This window comes from Trichechus manatus, unplaced genomic scaffold, assembly GCF_000243295.1.
Source record: "Trichechus manatus latirostris isolate Lorelei unplaced genomic scaffold, TriManLat1.0 scaffold00021, whole genome shotgun sequence".
In the NCBI taxonomy this organism is placed as follows: domain Eukaryota; kingdom Metazoa; phylum Chordata; class Mammalia; order Sirenia; family Trichechidae; genus Trichechus; species Trichechus manatus.
Genome location: NW_004443957.1, coordinates 3321327 through 3347172, shown reverse-complemented (window position 1 = coordinate 3347172; position 25846 = coordinate 3321327). Strand labels below are relative to the sequence as shown.

Below are 25846 nucleotides of genomic sequence, written 5' to 3'. Positions count from 1 at the left end.
TCATAAAACAACATGTGTACTACTGTTTCATGAGAAACTATTTGTTCTGTAAGCCTTCACCTGAAGTACAATAAAATATTAAAAAAAAAAAAAATTGAGGTTCCTGTGTTTTCCCACTGCTGACTGTAATTGTGTATAAACAACCTTCTGGGAAAGAAAGATTGATTGTCTTATTTGTTGAATATTCGTACATTTTTCTGAATAAGCAAAGAATACTTGTTTTTTTAATGTATAACTAGTATTTTAAATTGAGAAATAGCATCAACCAAAGCACTAAGAATTGAAACAAAGGTTACCTCTGATTTCTGGATCAATAACATTCCAACTGTTACTGATCCAGACAGAAGCAAAAAAGAATTCTTGAAATTTGGTTTCATTGATTTTTAAGTTTTTGGAGGCTGTGAAGAAGATACAGACATGATTTTTGCTCTCAACCTAGTTGGGAAGAGATGGTTACTAACTGGTTTAAATAGAGAAATATATGAGAGATGCTTTTTAAATTCTACTTTAATTCTGTTCAGTAGTCTTGTACCTAAGTGATTATTCTTCCTGTTTAGGAAGAATTTGCATATTTCTGTAATCTCTAACAATGAGATAACCTGTGTCAAAGCCAGAGATAGCTGTCAGACAGTATAGGTGGTAAGTTACTAAATTGGTATTTGGATCATTTCAAAGTATTTTCAGAGCATTTTCCCCTTCTGACATACTTAGTATTAATGGCTAGTCAGGGAGATACAGAACTTTTCTATATGGAATTTTTCTCTTTAAATTCAGATTGCAAAATGATTTCCTGGTGAAGTGCAGCTTTTTGTTTGTTTTGTTTGTTTCACATAGATGATCATCAAAGATAGACCCCAAAATACACTTTTAAATCCTGAAGAGTAACCTGAACTACATACTATTTTCTTGTTTTAATTTCCATTTGTAGTCTGCCTTCAATAAAGATTTAAACCAGTGTAATTTATGTCAGCCCTATTGTTAATGCAAACATGCATATTTGTTTAGCATTAAAGGGTAAAGATACCCTATAGCTGGAGATATTCATCAGAGGTACATATAAAGGATTCAGGGCGCTACATGGTCCCGGAAAAAGTATATGTAGAGTTTTGTGGGTGTGCATATATCTGTATGTGAGCATAATCGCATATATGCAAGTTGGTTGGTTGGTTTTTCTTTTTTTGAGAAGAAAAATTCAGAGCTTTCATCAGATTCTCAATGTTTCTGTGACCCATGAATGCTTTACACTGCATGGAAGCATGAAAGCACTTGTACAGTTGATGATGATCTATGCGTGTTATTAACCAGCCTTCTACATGTGCTTTCCATGTGCCTAATACTGCATAATGTATTTTATTCTTTTCTCCTGTTGCCATGTTACACATCTCATTCCACTGCAGAAAAATAAGTACGTGATATAGAATGTGGTTCAACCATTTTGCCCTTATATTAGTTGCCTACCAAGAAACAGAGTACATTAAGTACCTGATTTTCACTACTTAAGGTGGTCCTTAAGGAAGACCAAAGAAGAATTGATGCCTTTGAATTATGGTGTTGGCAAAGAATTTTGAGTATACCATGGATTGCCAGAAGAATGAACAAATCTGTCTTGGAAGAAGTACAGCCAGAATGCTCCATAGAAGTGAGGGTGGCAAGACTTCGTCTTACGAACTTTGGACATGTTATAAGGAGGGACCAGTCCTGGAGAAGGACATCATGCTTGGTAAAGTAGAGGGTCAGCGAAAAAGAGGAAGACCCTGAAGATAGATGGACACAGTGGCTACAACAATGGGCTCAAACATAGCAACAGTTGTGAGAATGTCGCAGGACCGGGCAATGTTTTGTTCTGTTGTACATGGGGTCGCTATGAGTCGGAACTGACTCGATGGCACCTAACAACGTGCTGGTAAGGTGAAATATCAGCACTAATAATGAGATTTTGGAAATTCTTTTACTTTTGTGGTCACTTTGTCAATGTTTACTTCAAGATTTTCAGATTTGCTTACCAGCATGAATATGAACCAGTATGTTCATGTACTGAAACAGGTGCAGAAACTTGTACTTTGGCATCAGATGAGTTCTGCCATCCTAAGTATTTTTTTCATTTTCTAATTGAATGCCAGGAAGGAGAAACAAAACTAGAATTGCCTTGTCTCAGAGAGTGTAAATGATGAGGTCATAGTCTGAGATAACTGGGCTATAAAACATGGGTTTTAGTACTAAACTTTATGAAGTTACTAAGACAACTTTGGAAATTGAAGAACACATCCTGAGTCTTTTACAGCAAATGAAAAATACCACCATGCTGCCTTTGGTTGTATGGTGGTATGATGGAAAAACCAGTTGTCATTAAGTCAAGTCCAACCCATGGTGACCCCATATGTGACACAGTAGAACTGTGCTTTGTATGGTTTTCAGTGGCTGATTTTTCAGCAGTAGAGCCTTTCTTCTGAGGCACCTCTGGGTGAATTCAAACCTCCAACCTTTTGGTTAGCAGCCGAGCATGTTAAAATATGATGGGCCAGAACCAATTGCCATCAGGTCAGTTCCAGCTTATGGTGATCCTATGTGTTTCAGAGTAGAACTGCTCTCCACAGGGTTTTCATGGTTGCGACCTGGTTGCGCAGTGGTTAAAGCTCTCAGCTGCCAACCAGAAGGTCAGCAGTTGAAACCCACGAGCCACTCCACAGGAGAAAGATGTGGCAGTCTGCTTCCCAGCCTTGGAAGGCCCTATGGGGCAGTTCTACTTTGTTCCATAGGGTCACTGTGAGTAGAAATCTACTCGATAGCAGTGGGTTTGGTTTTTGGTTTGACCTTTCAGAAGCAGCTTGCTAGGCCTTTCTTCCCAGGTACCTCTAGGGGGGTTCGAACCACCAACTTTTAGTAGCCCAGTGTTTACTTGTTTGCACCAGCCAGGGACTCCAAGGTATGATGGAAGTAACCTACTAATCATCTCCAGTTCCTCTCTTAATGATTTCTCAGGCATCTGCATTAGTATTACACCCCATTCGAAATATTAAAAATGAAGTCCCCTGCCCAGACTTAGAGAATCATAAAAAGACCTTCGAGTGGCCACAACACAAAGTATATGAGCTCAACTTCATTTCCTTTATTCAAAAACAGTGGCTGTCACTCAAGCAAATATACCGGTATGCTTTATTACCTTCGGCTTACTGAGAGAACTCTCTAAGGTGCCTTCCAGTTCTAAAATTCCATGATGTATAACTCTTTGAACAGCACTAATCATGAACTGCAATTAGATACTATATGATAGTTAGTCTTGTGTTGTTGCATCTGTAGTGAAACTAAAAAAATTGGTTAGGAGAACACTAGTGATCCTAGACACCAAATCATAGTCCCAAGAAGGAGAAGAAAAAGGGCAAAGGTGAGAAACCTCCTAAAATGTGCCAAAGATGTCAGAGCAATAAGAAAATAGGAATCCTAATATGAGGAGAAATAGATAATTTACAAGAAATAGTAGAAATTCACCAGTAAAGGAGGACTCTAGGAAGACTGTAAGTGATGTTTTAGGAAACACTGACATACGTAAATGTAAAATACAGAATAATGTAGCACTACAGGAGAATATATTTAAAAATTACATTCAAGTTAATATATGTGTAAACCAGAATATCTGAAATGGATTGATTGTAGAGAAAATGCAAGATTCCCTTCCCCTTAAAATTTTAAATGTACAAAACATACCTATGTTAATGCTCATGGAAAAAGTGTATATATAATTTATGTATAATTAGAAGTATCTTTCTAATTCTGTGATTTTTTTTTTACATTTCTTTGATGACAACAGTGTAAGCTTTCTATGGTTCATTAAAATAGGAAAGGCTTAATATAAGCCGTTTCACTAAGGAAACCACTTAAAAACCAGTCAGACACTTAGACCAATGTAATCACTTGAATGAAGGGTTTAATTTTTTTGAGATATAATTTACATACCATGCAATTCACCCATTTCAAGTGTACAACTCAATGGTTATTAGTATATTGACAACCGTCACTACAATCTTAATTTTAGAACATTTTGGTCCTCCCCCTCCTCAAACAAAACCGCATACCACTTCACACTCACTAGGATGGCTATCATCAAAAAAAAAGAGAAAATAAGTTTTGTGAGTATGTGGAGAAATTGAAACCTTTGTGTGTTGCTGGTAGAAAAGTAAAATGGTGCAACCACTGTGGAAAACAGTATGGCAATTCCTCAAAAACTTAAACACAGAATTACCTTCAGACCCAGCAATTCCGCTCTTAGGAATATACCCAACAGGCTTGAAAGCAGGAACTCAAACAGATATTTGTATGCCAGTGTTCATAGCAGCATTATTCACAGTAGCCAAAATGTGGAAACAACCCAAGTGTCCATCAACAGATGAATGGATGAAGAAAATGTAGTACATACATACAATGGAATATTACGCAGCCATAAAAAGGAATGAACTTCTGTTACATGCTACAACATGGATGAACCTTGGAGGCATTATGCTAAGTACAATAAGCCAGACACAGAAGGACAAATATTGTATGATTCCACCTATATGAGGAACCTAGAATAGGCAAATTTATAGAGACAGAAATTAGGAGTTATTGTTTTAAAGAGTATAGAGTTTCTCTTTGGGAAGATAAAAAAAGATCTGGAAATAGTAGTGATGGTTACTGTGTGAATGTACTTAACACACTGAATTGTACACTCAAAAATAGTTAAAGTGGTAAATGTTACGTATATTTTACAAGTTAAAAAAAAAAAAAAAACCAACTAGCAATCACTCCTTCCTTCTCCCTTACCCACCCTAGCCAACCACTAAACTTTCTGTCTTTATAGAGTTATCTATTCTGAACATTTCGTATACATGAAATCATACAATACGTGGTCCTTTGTAAGTGGCTTCTTTCATTTAGGGTAATGTTTTCAAGGTTTATCCATTTTCTTTACTGAATTTTCTTTTAAAACCAAACTGATGTTCTTCCTTTCCAGAAACACTTTGAGAGACAAATTGCTTCATAGATTGACTCTTAAAGATAATTTGGTTCATCATACCTTCTTTATGTTTCTTCTTTCAACAGATCAGCTTTGTAATTTAAAAACAATGGAGAAGGATCAAGAAATAGCCCAAAGAATTCTTCTAGAACCCTACAAGTACTTACTTCAGTTACCAGGTAACCATTCAGTTACAGTCCATATAGGGTAGTTTTCATACAACAGCAGGTCATTAAATGTTAGCAAACAGATAAAGTTAGACTTGCCAGCTCTTGAGATTTTCTATTTAAAGTGATGCATATCAGAAAAATGATAAATAAAACTTAGTAGATTTTTGTTTCTACAAGACACATTTTTTAGGCACCCTTTTAAAAATATCCAGTTATATAACATACTTAAAACGTTTTGTTATTGCATTAGAGGTTTTATTCTTTATGGATGCCACACATTCCTATTCCTCATAGTTTAGACATACAGGGAAGTTATGCAGATTAGTATAACAACAAAAAGCTTCACTTTTACCTTTCACATTCAAGTTGCACTATCACACACATTGCATTTCTTACACTTGTAGTTCCTTTGAGAGTGAAATAATAATGCTTATAAACCCCATTATTCAGATGCATGTTGTTGTTAGTTGCCACTGAGTCGATTCTGACTCATGATGACCCCACGTGTGCAGAACTGCTCCATCGGGCTTTCAAGGCTGTGACCTTTTGGAAGCAGATAACCAGGCCTGTCTCCAGAGGCATCTCTGGGTGGATTCCAACCACCAACCTTTTGGCTACTAGTCAAGTGCTTAACTATGTCTACCACTCAGAGACTCCTTTGGAAGCATGGCCCACAGTATTCTTATATACGGATGTGTCACTGGACGTAGTTTCCTATAGCACCACCTGCCTAATTGTGTGTGTGTATGTGTGTGTGTGTGTATGTGTGGTGGTTTTGTTTCGTTTTGCTGTTTTTTGAAACTTTATTGGTCTTAAAAGTATGGGTTCTCGTAATAAAAATTCACTTATAAATGAGTTACTTGGAACTTGGAACGCTCTTTCTCATAAAAATAACATAAAAGGTGGTAAATTCTTTGACTAGAACACAAAAGCCTATTTAGCCCATAAATATAGCTAAACTATAGTCTGATGATGCTCTCAATTCAATCACAATAGACATTTTTTCCCCCTTCTAAAGCACACCCCCTCTCTGTGAGCACACCTCAGTGGTAATCTGTTCATTTCTATTCTCCATGAGCCCAGGGAAGATAAATAGGGCTATGAAAAGCCAGAGCATGCTAGCTCCCTATCTACACCTTGGAAACCGTCATGACTGGTGTCATTTCTATTCTGGCAGACCCTAATGGAGACTCATCTGCTAATGTCAGTGCTTCAAAAGAATGGAGGGAAGACAGATGGAGAATTCAAAGGGAAGGTTGCCCGCTGTTTAAGAAAAAGCCAAGAGACTGCTTTTGAGTGAAATTTTTTCAGCAGCTAGTAACTTCTCTTATTTCAGGGTGTCCCACTGAGAAATATGGCACTATTTATCCTGCACTCTACCCACCTATTGCTGGACTTCTTTTGTAACAAGTTGGCACACACTGACTGGAACTATGCTGCAATAAAACATGCTAGTTATCAGTGCTGACAAGAATCTAAAGAGTGTCTACCACTCCACTGCCATGCAAAGCAAGGACTGCTGGGAGTTACATTTTAACCATAATGCTTACCTATGTAATGAACTTCTTCTGTAACACTAAAAAAAAAAACTGGGAGTACTATTTTATGCCATTAGATAACACATTTAAAACTGGTTACCTCACTTTTTTTTATATTAATTATACTGTTGCATCTATGATAAAATATAATCTCAAAAGATTTTCCTAAAGAAATAGGATATTGTATTAAGCATAACAAACCTATTTTTCACAGAGCTCTTCAGAGCTACCGAAGTGACTCAAAGGTAGGCCAGACCATTTGTACTGTGTAAAGTTACTCTTGCTAATAAAAGATGATGATAATATTGATAATAGGATTTTTTTGAAATTAGTGAAGTAGAATGACTTTTACGTTTGTTATTTGCCATAATGTAGGTTCCCAAAGGAGCCCTGGTGACAGTGGTTAAGAGCTCAGCTGCTAACCAAAAGGTCAGCAGTTCTAATCCACCAGCCGCTCCTTAGAAACCCTATGGGGCAGTTCTACTCTGTCCTGTAGGGTCGCTATGAGTCGAATCAACTGGACGGCAATGGGTTTTGGTACGAGTAGGTCCCCAGATTTTCGTAATGGGGTGTGGAGAGTGGGGTTGGGGAAAGAAGAGGCTGTAGAAGGGGAGTAATGGTAAGGTCTTAAGGAGGAAGCAGTAATTTTCTTTTTTTAATTTTGAAGGGTCTCTGTGACTAGATTTAGTGCCCTGAGGTAGAAGTAATTTGGGGACTTGAAAGTATTAGGCCAGATCCTAGAATCAGATCAGAGAATAAAAATAAAACAAAACTCCAATACCTGAAAAATAAACTATTTATTGTACTGTTTAAGAAAAAGCCAGGTTTTCTATATACCATTCCAAAGTAAAACAAGAAAAATTTGGTTCCACACTGAGTCTTTGTGTTCTTCATCTTCTAAACCTATTTTTTAAAATGATATGGATTACTTTACAGAGTTGTGCATTCTGAGTATAGCCCAGATTGACCCTTGTTAAACTGAAAAGTAGATGAGAAGTATAAAGTATATAATTGCTACCCAGACCATGGTGCACCTTAAGGTTTAGTAGGCAGAAGATATTGTTTCCAGAACCCTGAGAGATGCCTTCCCTTCTACACTTCTCACAGCAAGTGAGACTTTGTTCCATTTTGATAAGTGATAAGAGTTTGTTAGTGTACTTAGGTGTTTGTTTGGGTGATTAGTGCAGGGAGGACATAGATAGGACTTAGAAAATAGTGTTTTTCCCAGAAGAACTAAGCCCCACTGTAGTTTGTTTTAATATATTTTCATGTTATTTCTTCTACTTTTTAAGAAAATAGAGTACATTTACATAAGAATTTTAATATCATGATGCAAGAAAATTCCAGCATTAAAGTAATTTTCTTGCAGTATCTTCATTGGGTTTCTAAACTACAGTCACTATTCACTGATACATCATCTCACTTGTAAATAAAAATATACCTTACAACATGAAAGACAGAAAAAGGAAATGGTGTTTTTGTTTACTGAAATTTAACTTTTTATGTAATCACTTTCTTGAAACCTAATCTGAAATTAGGATGTTACTGTGCATTCACTTTAGCAGGAAACTCATACATTTTTACTAAATGAACTGGTTGTGGTTTTTAATCTACCATTCCTTTGTATTTGGGCTAAAACGACTTCTGGTGGTAAAGACCTCTCTTGAGCTTTCCATGTAAGAAGAAATAAAACTAATGGCCATAGTCACAATAAAGAGATTAGCTTTGTACTAAACTCAGGATGTTAAAAGGGACTACTTCAGGGCATGGTAATCTCATTTTTTTTTTTTTTTATAGGAAAGAAGCAGAGCTGTTCAGTCTCTAAAAGCTTAATTAAAAGGAATAATTTAAGAGGTCATTTTACAAGGTAGTAATTCAATACCAAAGTACATATCATTAAAAAAAACCTACAGTTCTCTGCTTGCTGATCAAGTTGCAACAATTCTAAGCAAAATAGGCAGTGCTAATTAACTGCCACTAACTAAGCTGCCTTCCTTCTCAAAAAAAAAAGGAATAAGTTAGACTAATTCCTAATCATTCCAGTGCCAAAATTATTGTTTTTATGATCCACAGTAAGATGAAGGGAGTGGGTTAGTAGGCCGCTGAAGTGTTTCAGAATCTCTTGCTTGCCCTAATTTTAAAACTTCGTGCTTTTTAGGGTGTGAATTTCAGGGGTGTAGAGGGTGAGCAAGGAAAGATGAGCTGTGCTTGGGATTGATGGGGCTAGGTTTAACAAGTTTGATCAATTCGGGAGGAAATCTCTAAATGTGTTTCTTAGAATTAAAATATTAATTTTATTACCAAATTTTATTCTTTAATTGCAGGTAAACAAGTGAGAACCAAACTTTCACAAGCTTTTAATCATTGGCTGAAAGTTCCAGAAGACAAGCTACAGGTATTTAGCTTATTCTTATCTAATCTAATCTTATTCTTAATCCCCAGGAAATTAATAGATGAAATGTAAAAATGTTCTTAGCTCTTGACTCAGTTTAATGCTCATGCAAAATATTATTTTATATTGAGGTTGCTAAGTAATCATTAAATGTAAAAATTTAAGACACCTGAAACTTTCATACTCTATTAATATAATTAAGTATAAGCTGTTTTGAATAGTTAAAGACAAATTTTCAATTGTCTTTTTTGTTAGATTATCATTGAAGTGACGGAAATGTTGCATAATGCCAGTTTACTCATTGATGATATTGAAGACAACTCAAAACTTCGACGTGGTTTTCCAGTGGCACACAGCATCTATGGAATTCCATCTGTCATCAATTCTGCTAATTATGTCTATTTCCTTGGTTTAGAAAAAGTCCTGACCCTTGATCACCCAGATGCAGTGAAGCTTTTTACCCGTCAGCTTTTGGAACTCCATCAAGGACAAGGCCTAGATATATACTGGAGGGATAATTACATTTGTCCCACTGAAGAAGAATATAAAGCTATGGTGCTGCAAAAGACGGGTGGACTATTTGGATTAGCAGTAGGTCTCATGCAGTTGTTTTCTGATTACAAGGAAGATTTAAAGCCACTACTTAATACACTTGGGCTCTTTTTCCAAATTAGGGATGATTATGCTAATCTACACTCCACAGAATATAGCGAAAACAAAAGCTTTTGTGAAGATCTAACAGAGGGAAAGTTCTCATTCCCTACTATTCATGCTATTTGGTCGAGGCCTGAAAGCACCCAGGTGCAGAATATCTTGCGCCAGAGAACCGAAAACGTAGATATTAAAAAATACTGTGTACATTATCTTGAGAATGTAGGTTCTTTTGAATACACTCGGAATACTCTTAAAGAGCTTGAATCTAAAGCCTATAAACAAATTGACGCATGTGGTGGGAACCCTGAGCTAATAGCACTAGTAGAGCACTTAAGTAAGATGTTCAAAGAAAATGAATAATATTAAGCCATTTTGATTGGGCCTGATCACGTATTTTAGTTATATATATTTTTTTCTTTTAGCTTAGCACCTCATAAAATATTCGGCCCCGATGGTTAGTCTTCAAAAACTGAGTGAATAGGGGTGATGTGAATCAAGTTGTTTCAATTTAGAACCCCTCTGTACAGTTAATTACCATAGTATAAAGTTGAAGGAATGGAAAGGAACCACATTTAAATAGGTCTAATTTGGATGTCAGAATGTGCTGCAATGGGACATCATGACCTACTCTGCCCTACCACCATGAATGTTGTATTGGTTCTGTCAATAAAGAAGAGTTCAGCTTCTAGAAATTTTTATCCATATGCTTCTTAATGGTACTATATGGGCAGTTCCCAGTTCATCTACCCCAGTTCCAAGCCAGTGACTGCTTTGGACCTGTTTCTGTAGCTAGCTGGCCTAGAGACCACAGGAACCGCTGTTGCTTAGAATTTCTCAGTCTCCTCCCTGGAAACTCCCTTACTAAAGTCCTCCATGAAAGGGCTGTCAGTGGTAAGCAGTAACCACTCTGGTCCTTTTTCTTGCCCCCTACCTTTTTTTCCTGTCTCTCCACCCCACAAATTACATGGTTTAACTAGGGAGTCTACACTTAGTGATATTCACATATTTGCCCAAGTCCAAGGAGACCTGGTGGTGCAACAGTTCAGCATTCAGCTGCTAACTGAAAGGTTGGAGGTTGGAACCCACCCAGCAGCTCCATGGAAGAAAGACCTGGCAATCTGCTCCTATAAAGATTACAGCCAAAACACCCTATGGGCAATTCTACTTTGTCACATGGGGTCAGTATGAGTCGAAAATAGACTCGACAGCACCTGAACAACAGCCCAAATCCTTTTTTTTTTTCTTCTAATGTAACTTATTTGTGTGCCCTAAAACTGATTGGTACCTGGTTATGGCATTGTCTTTCCATTGAGAAGAAGATAAAAGGTGTATGGAAAGATATCTTAGGAGGGAGCTTCTACAACCTCTTATATTTCCCCATCATTGGTAGTGAAAATCATAAAAGGGCTATTTGCTTACCTCACATACAAAAGCAGGGGGAAATGCCCTTTTCCTTCCCTTCCACATCACTACCACCTTGAAGGCAATAGGTGGTTAAATGAAAAGGGAAGCAGGCATCTTTAATCTCTATGCTTAAAGGAAAGAAAAAGTGTTAACATGAGAGCTAGTAGTGCCTGACTGAAAGGAACTGTTTAGCTCTATAGTACCTAACCTTGACTCCACTACCCCTTTTGTATAATGTTCAGCCCCAAACCATTCGAGCTATTCTGTGGCTGAAGTGGTGGGGAAAAAAAATTGTTTTATAATTAAAAAAAAGAGTCCCTCATCCCTGTGTTAGAAGTATTGGTAACATTCCAAAAGGAAAGTTTGTGTTCCCTTAGAAATACTGTATTTGCTTGATTGGCTCTATAATAATGTTTATCTAGGATCTAATCACCATATACTTATATAAGAAAATTTTCAGGAAGCATTCAACCTAAATCTTTTGTAAAGTTAGCTGCTGCCTGTACTAACTTTTAAAATAATTTGAATCTTCTATTGTAACAGTGATGATACCTCTTCTAAATATCATGGGTATTTTGCCACAGTGTGGAAATTTGAAGTTCATGTTTATGAACCCATAACTTAAAAAAAAAAAAAAGATTGTTTAAAAAAAAAATCTAATGCTGACATTATAGGCAGAAATTAAAATATTTACCTTTAAGTATAAAGATTACTAAGAAGCCCTGGTGGCATGATGGTTAAGCACTCAGCTGCTAACCAAAAAGAAAAGTCGTTAGTTTGAACCCATCAGCTGCTCCACAAGAGAAGGATGTGGCAGACTGCTTCCCTAAAGATTTACAGCCTTTGAAACCCTATGGAGCAATTCTACTGTGTCCTATAGGGACTCTTATCAGTCAGAATTGACTCAACAGCAATGGGTTTTTGGTTTTATGGGTATAAAGATGGCTTAAGTAGGTGTATTCCTTATCTAATTAATTTTGGCCTGGTGCTATTCATGATTCTTTTCTCGTTTTTATCTTTGTCAGTGACAAATGCTTGGCATTGAATTGACTTAAAAAGAGTATTTTATCTATTGAATAATCAAAAATCCATTCTTTTCACTTGATCTATGTACAGAAGGAAAAAAAAACTGATTGTAGTTTAAATCCAATAGAATGAATTAGTCCACCTACTTGGGTTTAAACTACTGTCATTTTTCTCCTGCATAGAGGAAAATCATGTGTAACCGAAGTTAAGAACTGAATTTTGTCAATTAGAAGACATGTAATCAATTTTAAGAAGACATTTATTTTTATATTTTATAGTCTATGTAGCTTCAAAAAACAAATTGATTTTATTAGTTGGTCAAAACCAAAAGAATGAAGACTAGTTATGTTGCCATGAATCAAGACCTTATATTCCTCAGCTCTTCTTCTTCTGTTCCACTCTGTCAGCCTCTTCCTGACTTGACTTCTTCCCTACCTAATGTATATCCTATTGTCATTCACTTAAGGGAGACTTTCAAGAGCAGTCTTTGTCACTTTTCCTCCTTTCCTAAGGCCCCTCTCCTGCCAGTTACCAGTCCTGGATGAATCAAACTGTCCACATTCTTTGCTCCTGCCATGTTGCTGAGTGCTCCTGGAGAAAATTTTCAGATTTACTCTTGTGACCACTACAAGTTAATGTATTACAGCCTCAGTAACTATTTTACTTGGTATCTAATCTTCCTTTTCTGGTAGAGATTTCAAATTTATCCGTTAAAAGTCCACTGCTTCTCCACTTTGTCTCCCATCAACTGTAAACTCTCCTAACGTCCCTCGCCTCTACTTCTTTAGTTCTATCTTTAAATAGTCTGCCTTTTATCTCAGAAGAAAAGTTTGTTCACATGGTCTAGGCCAAACACACATGTTCTTGATTCCCTCTCCTTCTGCCTCATGTGGGTCTTGTTCCATCCCCTGCTTTGTATCCTGAAGATTTATCCATTTCTCTTGTTTAATCAATGTACTGAGGAAGGAAATGTACACTTATCAAGTAGTATTAGGTACCAGATATTTCTTTTTTTTTTTTTTTCTTCAAATATTTACTAAACAGCCAGGATCTCAAATCCAGGTCTAAGCTCTTGGCTCTTCTGTATCACATTGCCTCCCATTAACCCTATATGCACCTAAGAGTTTGGAAAGTACTGGTTTATTGTAATAACAGTAAGTAGTTTCCTTTCTGTCATCTCTCCCCACACCAATCCATCTTTCACACCACCAACCAAAGTTGTCTTTGCAAAACACAAATCTGATTATGTCACTTTACCCTCCCCATAAGTTCATTTAGAATACTTCCTGAGTGCCTATGTGCTAGATCTTTTGTTAGGCATTGAAGATATAAACGTGATAGACCCCGTCCCTTAACTTCATACAATTTTTCTGTAATGGAGACTGGTAAGTAAATATCTAATTATAAAGCAGTGTAGTTGGAGCTGTCATGGGGGCCTGTAATTGCTTATTCTCTGTCTTTCTCACATTGGATTGGAAACTCGTTAAGGGCAAGGACTGTGACTTATTCCCTGTATTCCCAGCAGCACGTAATAAGTATTTGTGAATGAATAAATCTTGAAACTAATCTCCCACCTCCCAAGGGTTCCAATGTATGTGATACAATGTAAGGGATACATGTATGTGAAAAGATACTGTAAACTTGAAATGCCTTTGTATTAATGTGGTTCTTCTATCTCTAATTCTTTTTCTGATGATTCTTACTCGTCATATTCAGTTCTGAAAGCATTCTTAGACTGATAACTCTTCAGAGTTTTGTCCATAGTTATCATGACAGCAAATGCCTGACCTTAAACTCAAGTCCTTGTCTAAATGCCTATTCAGGATTTCTTCCTAAGTGGTCTGTTGTCATCTTGAAATCAGCATAACTTAAACTATACCCCTTTCCCTACCCTCTACCAATCTAAGTATTGGGTTGATACTACTCTACCCCTGCCTTTTCCATTTATCACTATCTTCATTCTTCAGGTGACCCAGTGGTGTGTCTTGGATTTATCACTTACTCTTGTCTTCCATAACCGATCAGCCCAAGTCCTATGAATTTGTCCTTTGAGATGTCTGTTATCTGTCCCTTACTTTCCATTTTTACTGTCATTAACTTAGAATAAGCTTTTATTGCCACATATGCAGGACTGATTCTGGTGGTTGAAATACAGAGAAAAGGTTCATGATAATGGGCCCCAGATTAATGTGAATTGAGATATAATGCAACTGGCAATTGGTTCCCCAGTCCCCCACAACTGCAGGCTCACTGTGGTCATTTCATTAACCTTGGTAATAATGCAACCTTACATTTTATGTAATTGAATATATGATCGCATAGTTTTATGGCATAATTTTACTATACTATCTGTAGATTGGAGCCCTGGTGGTGCAGTGGTTAAGAGCTGGGCAGCTAGCCAAAAGGTTGGCAGTTCGAAACCCTATAAGGCAGTTCTACTGTGTCCTATAAGGTAGCTATGAGTCGTAATCGACTCAACAGCAATGGGTTTTGTTTATCTGTAAATTGATAGATAAGATAGCTGCCATTTAGTTGACTCCAAGTCATGGCAACCTTGTGTACAGCAGAACAAAATATTGCCCAGGTCTGTGTTACGATCACTGGCATGTTCGAGTCCACTGTTGCAGCTATTGTGCCAATGAATCTCCCCTAGGGTCTCCCTCACCCTCGATGATCCTCTTCTTCATCAAACATGATGTCTTCCTCTAGTGATTGATCCCTCCTGATGATGTGTCCAAAACAAGTAAGCTGGACAATATTCTGCTGTGATCCATAAGGTTTTAATTTTTGGAAATAGATTACCAGGCCTTTCTTGTTAGTCTTTCTTAGTCTGGAAGCTCCGTTGAAACCTGTTGTGATGGTTAAGATTGTGTGTCAACTTGGCTGGGCCACGATTCTCCGTGTTTTAATGTAATCACTCCCATGATTGAATGTACTGTAAGTAGCCAGTAAGATGAAAGGGAGTCTCCTTGGGGGTGTGGCCCGCATCTGTATATAAGCAGACATTTGGCTTTTTGCTCTCTCTGGATCCTGCAGCTGCTTCCTGTCATCTCATCTCCCATTCTTGGGACTTGAGCTGTCACTGCTGAACCTGGGATTTGTCGATCTGCACGGCCCGTAAGTGGGAGCCCTGCTCTCCGACCTTCCGATCTTGGGCTTGCCAGCTTCTGCAGCTGTGTGACTTGGGAGAGGCCTCTACCCTGATCGACGGACTTGGGACGTTCTAGCCTCTACAATCGCGTGAGCTGTTTCCTTGATATAATCTCTCTATATATATATTTATACACTTTACTGGTTTTGCTTCTCTAAAGAACCCAGCCCAAGACACCTGTCAACCAGGGTAACCCTGCTGGTATTTGAAATACTGGTGACATAGCTTCCAGCATCATAGCAACATGGAAGTCACTACAGTATGACAAACTGACAGTAAAGTGCAATAGGCAGTAATATTAGTAATAGATTTTAATATTAATCTATTAGTTAAAGTTAACCATGGAGAATGTTTCATGACCACTGAATATTGGGCATCCTGTCAGAGATATCTGAGAAACATTTGAAGCACTATCTGCCATATCCTATTCTTTATAAATCAGTATGCTCTAGGAGAATGACCAATGTATTATCTCTGAATTATATTACTGTACATAAACAAAAAGGAATAATATATCTGAAGATCTGAGATTGATATAATGAAATAATGAAGGATTCTTGAATTTCAATGGGCAAGGTAGTAATAATATTAAACTGCAGAATTAGTTTGCAAATCTTATCAAAACTTGTAAAGTCACTTAATAGAAACTGTAAAATGGAAATAGTTATATTTTGAAAAGGAAAAAAGTTTTCAATATATTTAGCTTTAATAAATGACATTCTAACAGAGATGCATATAAAGTCAGTACTTTATAAGCAAGAAATATTTTGTTTATTAGAACTGACAGCTTAGGTCAATTAACAAAGACTTTCAATTTATTGAATCCTGAAAGTTGGCCAATTAAGATTTGCAAAGCTCTGTGGATTGAAGGTAAATAAGAATAAAATTATGATATCCAATAAATGACTTAGCACTAAAGATATAGAATATATCTCCCTCCTGATAACATGTCCAAAATAAGTGAGACGAATTCTCACCATCCTTGCTTTTAAGGAGCATTCTGGCTGTACTTCTTACAAGACAGATTTGTTTTTCTCATAGTCCATATTGTTTGCCAGCATCATAATTCAAAGGCATCACATTCTTCCTCAGTCTTCCTTATTCATTGTTCAGCTTTCACAAGCATACGAACCTAATGAAAATGCCACAGCTTGGGTTAGGCACACCTTAGTCTTCAAAGTGACATCTTTGCTTTTTGCACTTTAAAGAAGTCTATTGCAGCAGATTTGCCTGATGCAAAGTGTCATTTGATTTCTACACTGCTGTTTCCATGGGGATTGATTGTGGATCCCAGTAAAATGAAATCCTTGACAACTTCAATCTTTTCTCCATTTATCATAATATTGCTTATTGGTCCAGTTGTGAGGACTTTTTGTTTTGTTTATGTTAAGGTTAATCCATACTGAAAGCTGTAGTCTTTGATCTTCATCAGTAAGCACTTCATGTCCTCTTCACTTTCAGCAAGCAAGGTTGTGTCATTTGCATATCACAGATTGTTGATGAGTCTTCCTCCAATCTTTATGCTGCATTCTTTATCATATTGTCCAGCTTCTTTGATTATTTGCTAAAAATAAATAAAACAAGGCATATAGATTGAATAAGTATGGTTACATGTTATTATGTTAATAACTTATGGTTAATATGTTATGGCTATGTGTTAATATGTTAATGATACAACCCTGATGCACACCTTTTCTGATATTAAACCATGCAGTATCCCTTTCTTCTGTTCAACCACTGCCTCTTGGTCTATGTACAGGTTCTGCATGGGCACAATTAAGTGTTCTGGAATTCCCATTCTTCACAATGTTACCCATAATTTGTTATGATTCACGGAGTCGAATGTCTTTGCATAGTCAATAAAACACAGGTAAACATCTTTCTGGTATTTTCTGCTTTCAGCCAAGATAAATCTGACATCAGCAGTGATATTACTTGTTCCACGTCCTCTTCTAAGTCTGGCTTAAATTTCTGGAAGTCCCCTGTCGATGTACTGCTGCAACAGTTTTTGAATTATCTTCAGCAAAATTTTGCTGGCATGTGATATTAATGATGTTGTTCAATAATTTCCACATTCTGTTGGATCACTTTTCTTTAGAGTAGGCATGCATATGGATCTCTTCCAGTTGGCTGGCCAAGTAGCTGTCTTCCAAATTTCTTGGCACAGGTGGGTGAGCGCTTCCAGCATTGAATTCGTTTGTTGCAACATCTCAGTTGATTTTCCATCAATGCCTGGAGCCTTGTTTTTCTCCAATGCCTTCAGTGCAGCTTAGACTTCTTCCTTCAGTACCTTCGGTTCTTGATCATATGCTACCTCCTGAAATGGCTAAACATCAACCAAGTCTTTTTGGTACAGTGACTCTATGTATTCTTCCCTTCTTCTTTTGATGCCTCCTCCATTCAATTTTTTGCCCATAGAATCTTTCAGCGTTGCAACTCAAGGCTTGAATTTTTCTTCAGTTCTTTCAGCTTGTGAAATGCCAAGCATGTTCTTCTCTTTTGGTTTTTTAACTCAAGTTTGACATTTCATTATAACTGGAGAACAGCATCACATTAATTGTCAAAAAGAACATTTCAAGATGTATCCTAAAGTACAAGCTGTCAGTGAGTGATAGGATAATATCCACATACCTACAAGGAAGACCAGCACTAGATAACTAAGACACCATCTCAAGAATAGATTTGATGCACTGAACACTAATGACAGAAGACCAGAAGAGTTGTGGGATGACATCAACGATATCATACATGAAGAAAGCAAAAGGTCATTTAAAAGACAGGAAGGAAAGAAAAGACCAAAATGGATGTTAGAAGAGACTCTGAAACCTGCCCTTGAATGAAGAGTAGCTAAAGCAAACGGAAGAAATGATGAAGTAAAGAGCCAAACAGATTTCAAAGGGCAGCTCAAGAAGACAAAGTAAAGTAGTATAATGAAATGTGCAAAGACCTGGAGTTAGAAAACCAAAACTGAATAACACACTCCTACATCCCTAGACTCATAGATACTTTTTTATGAAATGTTACCCATTAAATTTACTATGTCTCTAAAGTCTAACTTCAAGTTGTAATTCCTTGCTGAATACTTTTTTCCAAATCAAAAGGTATTTATAATAAATAATAATAGTAACAGGGTAGCTAAGACAATTAAACTACGCCACTTTTAGAAAGTGGGTGAGAGAATGGCCATTAGCTGAGTGTTTGGTAGAGACCTTACAAAGCAAAGCTTAAATATGGCTTTTCACTAAGGTAATGTTCATTAAGAGGCATTTGGCTGACTTAATAAAAGATCTTTTTTTATTCTCAGCAGACCCATTGCTCTGTCATAGTAGGTGAGGAGCTGACTACATTGTGAAGCAGCTGGAAAACTTTCTTTAATACTGATTTATACCAGTGTTTCTCCAGCGTGAATAATGCAACATCTCCTTTAAAAAGAAAAACATAGCAGTGCCAGGAGCAGAGCGCGTCCTTTGGACCGGGGTCCCGGCACAGAGAAGCTCCTAGTCCCGGGGAACACCAAAGAGAAGAGGCAGACAGAGAGAAAACGCCCTCCCCTGGAGCTGATGCCCTGAAATTGGACTTTTAGCCCACTTTGACTGTGAGGAAATAAACTTCTCTTCGTTAAAACCAAAAGAAAAAAGAAAAACAAATCCTGGGCCTCTGCTGTTGACCTAGATTATTTTTGTTATACTTTACTTAAGTGTGTTAAATAAAACAAGGCGTAAGCTCCTGTAGGGGATGTTTATTGGCCATTCTCCCATCCTAATTCTTCATAATCACATTTCCATTTCATTTTGGTGAATTACCTCTCCCCAGTTGTTTACAGGCAAGGCACCCTGCCTTCCCATACAGAAGGCAAGGGGTCCCAAAAGGTTGCTCTGTGCATCCTCTCATTGTCCTAGTATAGTCCAACAGTGCACACACGACCTAAATTCTTGAGTGGAAGAAACTCATCTGGCACTTATGTGGCAGTAAGTTATGACCAGATGGTTAAGTAGTGCCAGCTGTTCTGGTTCTTGTTCTGTCTTGGTTCTTTGTCCTGAACTTGGTTCTCCTCCTGTCATGCTGTGAGTGATCCACAATCTTTCCAAAATTCCCTCTTTTTCTTCAGTTTGGCAGATTTCCAAGATGTATGAAGAGAAAAACAAGAAAAACGCAAGGTTGTATAACAGATTGTATAGTATGGTAGCATTTGTGTGAAAAAGAGCAGAGGAAAAGAAAAATATTTGCATATGTTTGCATGCAATATATCTAGGTTTGGGAACAGGTGTGCCTAGGACTGGAAGACTGGGGAAACGAGAGTTGTCACCCACTTATTATTTTTTAGTTTTAAACCATGTGAGTATGGATTACCTATTCAAATGTTAAAATTTATGTCATAAAAACACCAATAAAAGAAATATCAGTTATAAGTGTTAAGCAGTTAACTTTAAAAGGGTAGCTGCTTACACTGGGTATTCAGAGAAGATCTCTCTGAGCAAGTAACATTTAAGCTGGGCTCTGAATGATAAGCAATTAGCTATCCCAGGATCCTGGTAAAAAGCAATCCAAACAAATAATTAATACTAATAATATTAGTAAAGTGGGAAAGAGCTTTCCTTATTTGAATAATTGAAAAAACACCAATATGTGCAAGATTATCTAGGTTCCAGACTGTGCAGGACTTTGTACACTAGAGAAAAGAATTTAGATTGTAATAGTGCAATTGGGAAGCCAACGGATGATTTTAAAAAGGGGAATGACTAGATTTGATTTATATTTATAAAAAATCATTTTGGTATCTGAATGGAGGGTGGATTATAGAAGGCCAGGAAAAGAGGTAAAGAGACCTGTTAGGAGGGTGTTAGAGTATCCCAGCGAGAGATGATAGTAGCTAAAACAAGGGTGGTAGCAGAGGACGTGATATGAAATGGTTGGATTTGGGGGATAGGATGTTGAGTTAATGGAAAAGGAAATCAAGGACAACCTCTAGATTTTTTTTAAGAAACTATGGTGGTACCATAAGTTGGGTTTTGGAATACATGAGAGGAGCTAGTTTTAGGAGAAAATTAGAGATGCCTATAAAATACCCAAGAGAAGATATCAAGAAAGCATTTGCATACAAAAGGCTAGAGTTCAAGGGAGATATATTAAAGTTGAAAGTATGGGTTTGTGAGTCATTGACATGTAGATGATGTATAAAGCCATGGGATTGGATCAGGTTATCCAGGAATAGTGTGTAAATAAGGGAGTTCAGCACTAATCCCTGGGTACTCCATTTATAGAAATATATATATACTCGAAATGGTGTTATTGATACATGATTTATGTACCACATAATGACCCATTTAAAGTGTACAATTCAGTGTTTTTTAGTCTATTCATGGACAGAGTGTGCAACCATCACCACAATCTAACTTTAGAACATTTTTGCTACCCCTAAAAGGAACACCATACTCATTAGCAGTCATTCCCTCTCCCACCCCCTAGTCCACTCCTAGCCCTACACAGCCAGTAATCTATTTTTTGTCCCTGTAGGTTTGCCTATTCTAGACTCTCATATAAATGGAATATACAACACATTGTTTTTTATGACTTGACTTCTTTCATTTAGCGTAATGTTTTCAGGTTCGTCTGTGTTGTAGCATGTATTAGAAATTCATTCCTTTTTATGGCTAAATGATAATCCATTCTATAGATATACCACATTTTATTTATTCATTCATCAATTGATGGACATTTGGGTTGTTTCCACTTTTTGGCTATTATGAATAATACTGCTATGAACATTATTCAGTTTTTGTGTGGACATATGTTTTAAATTCTTTTGGGTAGATATCTAGGAGTAGAATTGCTGAGCCATATGGTAACCCTATGTTGAACATTTTGAGGAGGGAATATATTCTTCAAATATACTCCCATAGGTGTACAAAATGTATATAAAAGTACATTCATTGCAGCATTATTTGTAATAAAAAGGTAACAACTTAAATGTCTATCAATATGAAATGATTAGATCATAGTTCAGTGATTTAATGCAGCAAAATTATGTATACTATAATCCTATTTGTGAAAAACAAAAGGATGGAGAGATCTAGATCTACAGATGGACAGACAGACAGATAGATAGATGTAGATTACATATCCGGATTGTTGTATGCTTTCTTGCCTCAGGGAAGTTAAATACCTTGTTTGCAAGAAGCTTCCCTTTCTGTCTTAGTTTTCCTAACGCTTGAGCCTGTTGAAAAGATGAGGCTAGATGTCTGTGATGGTTAATGATATGTGTCAACTTGGCTAGGCTATGACAGTGGTTTGGCAGACATTGGACTGACTGCTCTTCCATAATGTAATATAATGTAATCACTTGCATGATGTGATCTGATGTGATCAGCCAGTCAGTTGAAAGGGGAGTTTCCTTGGGAGTGTGGCCTGCCTCCCATATATAAATGGATGTTCCAGCAAGGCTCTCTTTCTCTTTTTCTTTCTTTCTCTCTCTCAATCCCACACTGTTCTCATCACCTGAACTCCAGTTCTTAAGATGTGAGACTGCAGAATACTTCAGCCTTCTGCCTGACCTGCAGATTTTGGGTTTGCCAGCCACTGCAAACGCGTGAACCAGCAGAGAGGCCTCTAGCCTGCTGCCTGATCCACGGATTTGGGACTTGCCAGCCACCACAATTGCATGAGTCATTTATTTGAAATAAATCTCTCTATATATATTTATACATATGCTTCACTGGTTTTGCTCTTCTAGAGAACCCAGACTAAGATAGTGTCCTAGCAGGACCACAGAGAAAAGGATAAGTGACATAAGAGCAAGGAGAAAAGGAGAGAAGAGATTCCTGGTAAGTATACAAAAGCCAGCAGGTCCCATGATTTTTGGTAGTATTTTGAGGAGATGAGCAAGATTTTAGAGGGGATGCCCTGGCTTAATAGACAGTATCATTCCCACTCAGCAGAAAGTCTTCAGCCCTGCTTCTGCCCTGGAAGCAGAGATGCCAGGCTTTAAAGGATCACTGTCAGCTTTAGTAATAAAGATGTCAGTGGTGTCTATGATGTCTGGAGATGAGACACCCTCAGGCACCTCTTAAATCTCCTAGAAGCTGGTGTAATTATGAGGTAATGAAGCCCCAACACTGACAAAGATTAAATTTTCTGCTAACCCAGAAAGATGGAGGTGGAGAGGGTGCTGGACTGAGCACATGTGTTCATCTTTCCTCCCAATTGAGAGAATACTAAAAGTAAAAGAATAAAATGTTAAAATATCAAAATAGCATTGAGAATGGGAAGGGCTCTGTTAATTGATGAGAAATTTCAAAAAATGTCGAATACAGAAAGCAGAATGATGACTGATTGATGAAAGCAGTGTAGACAAAGCTGTAACTAATGATATATAGAGAAGGGGCTGCAGCTGAAAAGGGATCCAGTGGTTCAGTAGAACCCTGCGTGGTAGGTAGAATAATGGCCTCCAATGATGTCCACATTCTAATACCCAGAGCCTGTGAATATGTTAGGTTATATGGTAAAGAAGACTTAAAGTTGCAGATGGAATTAAGATCCCTAATCAGATGGCATTGGAGCCCTGGTGGCACAGTGGTTAAGTGCTCGGCTGCTAACCAAAAGGTCAGCAGTTCAAATCCACCATATGGGGCAATTCTGCTCTGTCCTGTAGGGTTGCTATGAGTTGGAATCAACTTGATGGTGATGGGTTATGGTTTTTTAATCAGATGACCTTAAAATAGGGAGATTATCTTAGATTTTCCAGTGGGTCTAATGTAATCACAAGGGTCCTTCAAAGTGGAAAAGGGAATAAGAAGAGAGAGTCAGAGAAGATGTGGTAAAAGAAGCAAGGTCATTTTATAAATTCAATGCAATACCCATCAAAATTCCAACAGCCTTCTTTGCAGAAATGGAAAAGCTAATCCTCAAATTTATATGGAATGGCAAGGGGCCCCAAATACCTAAAGTGCTCTTGAAGAAGAATAAAGTAGTAGGACTCACACTTCCTGATTTCAGAACATACTATAAGGCTACAATAATTAAAACAGTCTGTTACTTGTATAATAATAGACATAGACCAATGGAATAGAATTAAAAGTCCAAAAACAAATCCATACATCTGTGGTCAACTGATTTTCAATAAGGGTGCTAAGTCCATTCAGTGGGGGAAGGAAGAGTCTCTTCAATAAATGGTGTCAGGAAAACTGAATTTCCACGTGCAGAAGAATGAATCAGGATACATGTCTCATACTATACAGAAGAACCAATTAAAAATGTATTGACATGAAAACTAAAGCCATAAAATTCTTGGAAGGAAATGTAGAGGTGTCATGGATTTTGTGTCCCCAAAAAATATCTGTCAGCTTTGCTGGGTCATGATTCCCAGTGTTGTATGATTGTGTAATCTGATCTGATTTCTTTATGTGTTGTAAACTCTATCATTATGATGAGGTTATATGTGATCTCCTTATGTGTTGTAAATTCTATCACTGTGATGAGGTTATACCGATCAGGTTTACAAGATTAGGTAGTGTCTTAGTGCAATCTGTTTTGAGATATAAAAGAGAAGCGAGCAGAGACACATCGGAACCTCACACCACCAAGAAAGCAGTGCTGGGAGCAGAGCGTGTCCTTTGGACCTGAGGTTCCTGTGCAGAGAAGCTCCCAGACCAAAGGAAGATTGATGACATGGCCTTTCCTCCAGAGCCGATGGAGAAAGCGTTCCCCTGGAGCTGATGCCCCGAATTGGACTTGTAGCCTACTGGACTGTGAGAGAATAAACTTCTCTTTGTTAAAGCCATCCACTTGTGGTATATCTGTTAGAGCAGTACTAGATGACCAAGACAAGGGGCAAGGCTATGGGACCTAGTGTTTATCAATAGATTATCAGTTATGAAAACAAAAGATGAAGTAGATGAGATCTCATAAAAATTAAATACTTTTGTCCATCAAAGAACTTTATCAACAAAGTGAAAAACCTATAAATGAAAGTTTTCGGAAACCATATATCAAATAAGGGCCTAATAGCCATTATATGTATAAAACTTCTACAACTTAACATAAAAAGACAAACAACCTGTTACAGATTAAATTTTGTCCCCCCAAAATGTGTATCAATTTGGCTAGTTCATGATTCCCAATATTGTGTGATTGTCCACCATTTTGTCATCTGATGTGATTTTCCTATGTGTTATAAATCCTGCCTCTATGGTGTTAGGAAACCCTGGTGGCATAGTAGTTAAGAGCTACAGCTGCTAACTAAAAGGCTGGTAGTTCAAATCCACTAAGTGCTCCTTGGAAACCCTATGGGGCAGTTTTACCCTGTCCTGTAGAGTTGCTATGACTTTGAAGCAACTCAACAGCAAGGGGTTTTGTTTTGTTTTTTTCTATAGTGTTAATGAGGCATGATTAGAAGCAATTATGTTAATGAGGCAGGATTCAATCTACAATATTAGGTTGTGTCTTAAGTCTATCTCTTTTGAGGAAAGCAAGCAGAGAGATGGGGGACCTCAAACCACCAGGAAGAGCCAGGAGAATAGCGTGTCCTTTGGACCCTGGGTTCCTGTGCTGAGAAGCTCCTAGACCTGAAAAGATTGATGATAATGACCGTCCCCCAGAGCAGAGAGAGAGAGAGAAAGCCTTCCCCTGGAGCTGGTACCCTGAATTTGGACTTCTAGCCTCCTACACCATGAGAGAATAAACTTCTGTTTTTTAAAGGCATCCACTTGTGGTATTTCTGTTATAGCAGCACTAGATGACTAAGACAAAACTTAATAAAAAAAATGGGTAAGGGACTTGAAGAAACATTTCACCAAAGAGGATATTCAAATGGCCAACAAGCACATGAAAAGATGCTCAACACTATTAGCCATGAGAAAGATGCAAATCAAACCACAATAAGCTATCACCTCACCCCCCCCCCCATTAGAATGGTAATGATCAAAAAAACAGAAAATGAATGTTGGTGAGGTGGAGAAACTAGAAGCCTCGTCCATTGCTGGTAGAAATGTAAAATGGTACAGCCACAATGGAAAATAGTTTGGCTGTTCCTCAAAAAGTTGAACATAGAATTACCATGTAACCTAGCAATCCTAATCCGAGGTATAGACCCAGAAGACGTGAAGGCAAGAAAGCAAACAGAAACCTGTACACCAATGTTCACTGCAGCAATTTTCACAATAGCCAAAATGTGGGAACAACCAAAATGTCCATTAACACATGAATGGATAAACAAAATGTGTTACACATATATACAATGGATACTACTCAGCCATAAAGAGAAATGAAGACGATGCATGCCACAACATGGATGAAGCTTGAAATCATTATGCTGAGCAAAATAAATCAGTTGTAAAAAGACAAATACTGTATGATCTCACTTACATGAAATAAGCAAATACATAGAAACCAAAGATTATTAATGGTTACCAGGGGTGAGAGGGAGGGGGGAAAAGGGGAGTTTTTATTTGGGGGACATGGAGTTTATGTTAATGGTGGTGGAATGTTTTGGATGAGGACAGAGATAATGGTGGCACAACATGAAAAATG

The 25846-nt window shown here is 37.5% G+C and overlaps 1 protein-coding gene across 7 annotated transcripts in view; it reads left to right on the top strand.

Annotated features, from left to right (window-relative positions):
- GGPS1 (geranylgeranyl diphosphate synthase 1) overlaps positions 1 to 10807 on the top strand; it is a 12794-nt gene extending 1987 nt beyond the window's left edge. The window contains exons 2-7 of one of the 7 annotated variants that reach the window (XM_023728007.1): positions 5074 to 5166; positions 6335 to 6711; positions 6910 to 6940; positions 8493 to 8562; positions 9020 to 9090; positions 9343 to 10807. In XM_023728007.1, coding sequence (XP_023583775.1) covers positions 9364 to 10101 — 738 coding nt within the window. In that variant the 5' untranslated portion in view covers positions 5074 to 5166; positions 6335 to 6711; positions 6910 to 6940; ... (1 more) ...; positions 9020 to 9090; positions 9343 to 9363 and the 3' untranslated portion in view covers positions 10102 to 10807. Of the gene's footprint in view, positions 1 to 5073; positions 5167 to 6334; positions 6941 to 8492; positions 8563 to 9019; positions 9091 to 9342 lie in introns of all 7 variants that reach the window. The other 6 variants (XM_023728008.1, XM_023728010.1, XM_023728009.1 and 3 more) reach the window with 6 other exon arrangements.
- Positions 10808 to 25846: the final 15039 nt, after the last annotated feature.